The 6,199-nt window shown below is 46.0% G+C and overlaps 1 protein-coding gene across 2 annotated transcripts; it reads right to left on the bottom strand.

Moving 5' to 3' along the window:
- Positions 1 to 1,583: 1,583 nt before the first annotated feature.
- Positions 1,584 to 5,530, bottom strand: LOC103720398 (probable LRR receptor-like serine/threonine-protein kinase IRK). 2 transcript variants are annotated; one of them, XM_039132979.1, is made up of 4 exons: positions 5,156 to 5,530; positions 3,823 to 5,041; positions 3,561 to 3,750; positions 1,584 to 3,365 (listed from the first exon to the last, which is right to left on the bottom strand). In XM_039132979.1, exons 2-4 carry the CDS (start codon positions 5,006 to 5,008, stop codon positions 1,901 to 1,903), a joined length of 2,841 nt encoding a protein of 946 aa, XP_038988907.1. In that variant the 5' UTR covers positions 5,009 to 5,041; positions 5,156 to 5,530; the 3' UTR covers positions 1,584 to 1,900. The 2 variants fall into 2 exon arrangements, with proteins under 2 accessions (XP_038988907.1, XP_017701479.1); XM_017845990.3 differs by having other exon boundaries at positions 3,561 to 5,041.
- Positions 5,531 to 6,199: the final 669 nt, after the last annotated feature.

Genomic DNA, 6,199 nt, shown 5'->3' with positions numbered 1-6,199 from the left:
ATAAACCCTAGAATGCAAATAAGCCCAAAAATAAAATAATAAAATAAATATGCAAATAAACGAGTCTGGCTCAATCCGGGGGCTCAGGATCATCTGGATGAAGGGCTCTGATGTCCCCATCAACTTCCCAATTCATTAAAGGATATAACGACAGGAGACCCACTTTGTACGAGCACAAAGTTGCACTTTGAAGGCAAACCTCATAGAGGAGTATACAATATCAACAGATGCCTGCAGGCTGCAAGAGATAGCCAAAGAGAGAACCCAAGAGGGGCACACAAATGATATTTTTGAAGCAGATTAGACAAATATCTCGAACTAGATATATGCTGCATTTGTTTAAGGCAAGAAGCTAAAGCAATGTCCACCAAAATATTTGGCATCTTAGTAAGCACATTCTATCTTCTATCAGCTATTCAAAGTATTCTAGGTCAGTTGGTTCACCTACTGCTTTTTTCTACTCATCAAACTACTCTCTGGTCTTTCTATGCTTGAATGTTTGTCTAGTAGCTTGTACCAGATACCTAGGTTTTTTCTAACACAAAGCAAACCAGGCTACCAAATATCTGAATTGAGTACAAGCTCTCTGACTCGTCTAAAAAAAAACTAATACGTCTTCATGTGCTGTATCTCACTTGTATACTTAGGTGGATGAGATGGCTCGTAATAAAAGACAGTGCTACTATTCCATAGTCATCATACTGAATGATTCTCTCTACCACTCCCATGTGCCTTTATTTATTGGTATCTCACCCTTTGTTTACTACTATATGAGTGAATGAAGTCTTAGCTAAGATCTTTCACTTCTGACTTTGTTTTTTGAAAATGGTTGTTTCTTGATTCAACAAGTAGGCTGTTCCAAATTGTATAATATAAGCTTTCTCAGTTCAAGGACAGGAAAAAAAAAAAGAAGACCATGATACTCTAGGCACATGAAGGCAGAAAGAATGATATATAAAGAGTCACAAGAGGACAGCTGCACCTTTTTTTTTGGTTTTTCGAGTAACAAGTCATAAAAGGACAAGTTCAGTTATCCAGCGTAGGTGGGCAACTCGTTTTTCTCCACAGATGGGAAGACTTTCAGTGAGCAATTCGTTTCTCTGGATATGTATTGTCCAAGATAAGTTCAAACAAGTCATGGAGACAGTTCTGGGAAGGAGGTGGGGTTCAACTTCCATAGCGTCATTGCTGGTGCCTGCACTATACTACTTTGTTTGAAGTGGTGTACGCTTGGATATGCAACACCAGTCCACTACATGTTTCCATTTTCACATAGGCATGTGTCACACATCCAACTTTCTGATCCAAAAAAGATGCCTGTGAATTGGATTGCCATAAAGCATCTGAGAATAGGGTAATATACTTCATAAATTATGTGAATACAATCCATTTGATAGATACCTATAGTGGTGTTTTGTGAACTAGATAAAAATCCATCGAAACTAGAGAATAGAAGCTTAAAGGAACCATAAAATTAGTTATTTTCTGAAACAATTCGAATCCAATAGCTAGTGTAGGAGCAATTACAAGCCTATAGATAGATGGACAGAAGCAGCACAGGGAAGGAGAAAAATCTCATGATAGAGCAGAGAAATGGGAAGTTCATTCAGCATTTGCCAATGAGTATAGAGGGTTGCATCATCCCCAACTCAATACCACCCTCAATTAAACAAAAGTAATCCCCACTCATCCACCCCAACAAAACTGTGCTAAGAAAGTGAAGAAAACTACATCCATTAATCCCCAGAAGGGTCTCACAAACTGTAGAACCCGGTGAATGGGATTCCAGCAACGAGCAACACGCATATATTACCAAGAAGAAAAGAAGAAATCCTCCTATATCCTTCTCCCACTATACCATGTAATGATCTGAAAACGTAAAGGAGATCAAACCCGGGAGTCAAGCCAATTCTTCTTCTTGGCTATCCTGAGGGCATCTGATGAGCTCCAACATGTTCGCCACCTCCCCTATATCTGGCCGATTCGATGGCACCTGGGAAGTACAAATCAAGCCCAACTTGATCACTGGAATGGCCTCCTCTAGGGGGAGCTTCCCACAGAGCCTCCCATCCACACACTCCTCCACCCTCCCTTCCTCCAGCGCTCCCCTCACTACATCACGTAGCACCACCACGTCATCCTCCATGTACTCGACGGGTCTTTTCCCCGCCATGATCTCCAGCACCAGCATCCCGAATGCATACACATCGCATTTCTCGGTTATCTTCACCGTCCTGCATGCGAATTCCGGTGCCATGTATCCGAGAGCACTTTGTAACTTGCTGCTTAAAACGTAATGGTCCAGTACTGGAAGCAGCTTTGCCAACCCGTAGTCTCCGACCTTGGGCTCGCCAGAGCCATCGAGCAGGATGTTGGTAGATTTCAGATTGTAGTGAATTATGTCGAGCCGATGAAGGTGCTCCAAACTCTTTGCAGTGCCAAGGATTATATCAAAACGTTCTTGCCATGAGAGTACGTTCGTGGCATGGCTTTCATGGAGGTGTTCGTATAAGCTCCCGCCAGAAACAAATTCGAATATGAGAAGTTGGAGGGATGGAGTCCAGTAATAGCCTTCAAGTGTCACAAGATTGGGGTGCCGCACCTTTCCCAGTTTCTTTACCTCCCTCTCAAAATCCTCTTGGGATTTCACTGAGCTAGAAACGGTGAGCTTCTTGATGGCCACAGGCCAGCCATCCCGGAGCACGGTCTTGTAGACTGCACCAAAGCCTCCACGACCCAGCTCGCAGTCCTTGCTGAGGAGCGGCGCATGGGCGCCAGCACTGAATTCAGGGACACCGCCGGCAAACATGACGAGCTTGCCCGAGCTCGCGTCCGTGGAAGGAGATTGGCTGAGGCAGTCATCCGAGAGGGCCAAAGCAGGAGCAGACTGGGAAGCGGAGGCACGAACTCGGAAGTTTAGGATGGTGATGGTGATAACACCAAGGGCAATAATGGCAGCAGCTCCAATGGCAATGAGAGCGGAGATGCTTAGGATGATCTTCTTGTGGTGAAGGCTAGCAGGGGAGAATGTGGAGTCTGATGAGGGGTTGGGTGAAGAGTTGTTGGGGTTGAGGACGATGGGCTTGGGGACGAAGGCAGGGCAAGACCGGTGGACAGCGGAGCCACAAAGGCCAGGGTTGTCAGAGAGGGAGGAAGGAGGGATGGTGTTAAAGAAGCTCCCCGAAGGGATGGCTCCAGAGAGAAGGTTGTGAGATATGTTGAAGGAGAGGAGGTGAGGGAGATCAGGAAGCTGCTTTGGGATGTTTCCTGTGAGTCTGTTGCGAGATAGATTAATGACTTGGAGATTGGTGAGGTTGGCCAAGCTTGGGGGAATTGGGCCTGTGAGGTTGTTCTGTGACAGATCCCTGTATGTTAAAATCCAAACAAGAAGCCAAAGAAACCATGAAACCAGTTAGATAGCGCCTCAAAAATAAGGTTTTGTGGGAGATTTCAAACGACAGGACCATGGCCATGCTATATATTCACTGATGGCAGGTTTCAAGACTATGTCTCCAAACAAAGGAAAGGGGGAAAGGAAACAGAGAGGAGAAAAATCTTACAAGGTCGCGAGGGAAGAGCAATTTCCAATCTGGGTTGGAATTCCGCCGCTGAGGGAGTTTTTTTCCAACCTCAGCTCCTTCAGAGACACTGCACCCCCGACCTCTAATGGGATACTTCCGTTCAGCCGGTTCCCGCTTAGATCAAGGAATTCCAAAGACTTCAACTTCCCAACACTCTCTGGTATGGAGCCTGAAAACGAATTGCAGGAGAGGTTCAAGAACTGCAAGCTTGGAACATCTGAAATTTCTGTCGGAATATTACCGGAGAAGGCATTGCTGGATAGATCCAGAACTTGGAGGGTTGAAGCAGGGCTCGAAGGGATTTCTATCGATCCATGCAGTTTATTCTCTGAAATTAGAATCTGCTGCAAATCCAATGCAAACACCCATGATGGAAGATTACCGGTAAGCGAGTTCTGATTAAAATCCACAACCGACAGGCTTTTGCAAGAAGATAGTGATTCCGGGAAGCTCCCCATGAAGTGATTCGACGAAAGCTTCAATTCTTTCAGGAGCTGCAGATCACCTAATGAACTAGGAAGCTGACCGGAGAACCCATTGCGCGACAAATCCAGAGTCTCGAGGCTTTTCATTTCTCCAATCCATGACGGAACTTCCCCGGTAAAGGAATTCGAGCTCAAGCTCAAGGAAGTACATGTTGAGAGCTTCTGCATCGATTCCGGGAGGCTTCCAGACAGCAAGTTGCCGCCAAGATCGAGCGATTTCAACAGCAAACAGTCTCCAATGTCATCTGGCAAATGCCCGGAGAGCCGGTTCCCTCGCAAGCTGATCGACCTCAGGTTGTAGATTTTAGTAATTCCCACCGGTATCTCGCCAACCAGAGCATTATCGGAGAGGTCGAGCGACCTGAGAGCATTCAAAGACCAGAGTCCAGCCGGCAAAGAACCAGAGAGCCGATTCGAGGAGAGGTCCAGAGCTGCAAGCGTCGAGCAAGAGCCGACATTAGGTGGGATCACCCCAGAGAAGGCATTTTTCGCCAGGGAGATGGCTCCAATGAACCTGCATTGCCCAAAGAAGTCATCGGGGATGGGTCCGGAGAGCTTGTTCTCACTGAGATCCAGGTTGCGGAGGCTCTCGAGCCGGAGGAGATCAGAGCTAAGGCTCCCAGAGAAGTTATTCTTGGAGAGTGACAGTGTCCGAAGGGACTGGAGCTGGAGGAGACCACGGCCGATCTTTCCGGAGAGGGAGAAACCATCCAAGGAGAGCTCCGCGACGCGGTTGGTCTTCGGGTCGCACTTGACGCCGATCCAGTGGCACGGGTCGTCGTCGTCCTCGTTCCAAGAGACGAGCTTGGAGTCGGGGTCTCGGAGGTCGGCCTTGAAGACGATCAGGCCGAGGACGTCGTCGTTTAACGCCGGATTCCTTGATTCGGCTAAGAGAGGAAGGAAGAGGAGGAAAGAAACGATTCGGAGTAGAAGACTCCTCATCTCTGATACTCACTGTTGCACTCCAAGTTTGTTCTTTTACGAGAGAAAGAAAAAAGGACATTAAGAGGGCTTACTGGGGCGGAAAGCATATATATTTCTTGATTGTGATAGAGAAAGAGGAGAAAACCAAAAAGGAGAGATTTTTACCAGGGAAACGGAGAGGAAAACCAAGAAACGGCTAGCATTTGGTGTCCGGGTGAGGTCTCACTAACAATCCAGCAGACATTGGATAGGTGAGCGCAGTATTCTCGAGATGCTTAGGGTTCGAAAGGGAGACTGGATTGACGAAAACCTGGAGGCTTAGTCGCCGGAATCCGAAGAGGAGAAGACGGCGGCCTGATCTAATAGGGGAAAAATAGGAGGGGCATCAAAATCCGCCGGAGAAGGGAAGGAGTCGCCGGAAGATGCCGCATTGCCGGAAACGGAAAACCTTCGGCCATTTGAAAGAGAGAGAGAGAGCCAAGAGGTGGGCCTTCCGTTGCGCTTCGTTTGAAAGCTAACAGCTACCTTATTTCCAACTGGGAGAGGTTGGAGAAAGAGAGGGGACAACCTTTTACTCCGGCGGTCGGGCACGTGGCGGAATATAATAAGGTAAAATGTTTATCTGACGTGGATGACACGTGTATCTGAGCACGGTTGAATCAGACCGAACCTCACACCCTCCGGGTCGTATGAGAGAACGCACGCAATAGGGTGTATCCAAAGTGTTCGTTTCGTATACCAGATCACCCAAATATCTAACCGCTATCGTGTAAGATGGTGCACAAGAACGCGACCGTGATGAAGAGCTGAAATTAATGGACATGAGTTGGATATTTTGGATATATCCGTTTTTCTTGTTTTTTTGTTATATTTGCTGATTAGCACAGACTTTTAGTTGAAGTATATGATGGTTATAATCATGGATATTGGTTGATCCTGGATTCCTGTTACAGTTTTCGTTCCATATATCCAATATTTTAAGGATAATGTGAATGATTTAGTCTCCAATAAAATAATTAGTAGGAGAAAATAAACTAATAGATGATCGGTTTAATAATTTAAATTTTTAGACTAAATTAGATCCTGATATATATATATAAAAGGACCTGCTATATTAAACTGTGTCTCCGTCAACACTATAGAAACGGTTCGTGTGATTGGATATTGTTGAATTACATTTGATCTATTTAGACCACGCATGAGATCATT

This window comes from Phoenix dactylifera, chromosome 13 (genome assembly GCF_009389715.1).
Source record: "Phoenix dactylifera cultivar Barhee BC4 chromosome 13, palm_55x_up_171113_PBpolish2nd_filt_p, whole genome shotgun sequence".
Classification (NCBI taxonomy): domain Eukaryota; kingdom Viridiplantae; phylum Streptophyta; class Magnoliopsida; order Arecales; family Arecaceae; genus Phoenix; species Phoenix dactylifera.
This window is presented reverse-complemented; position numbering and strand designations above follow the sequence as displayed.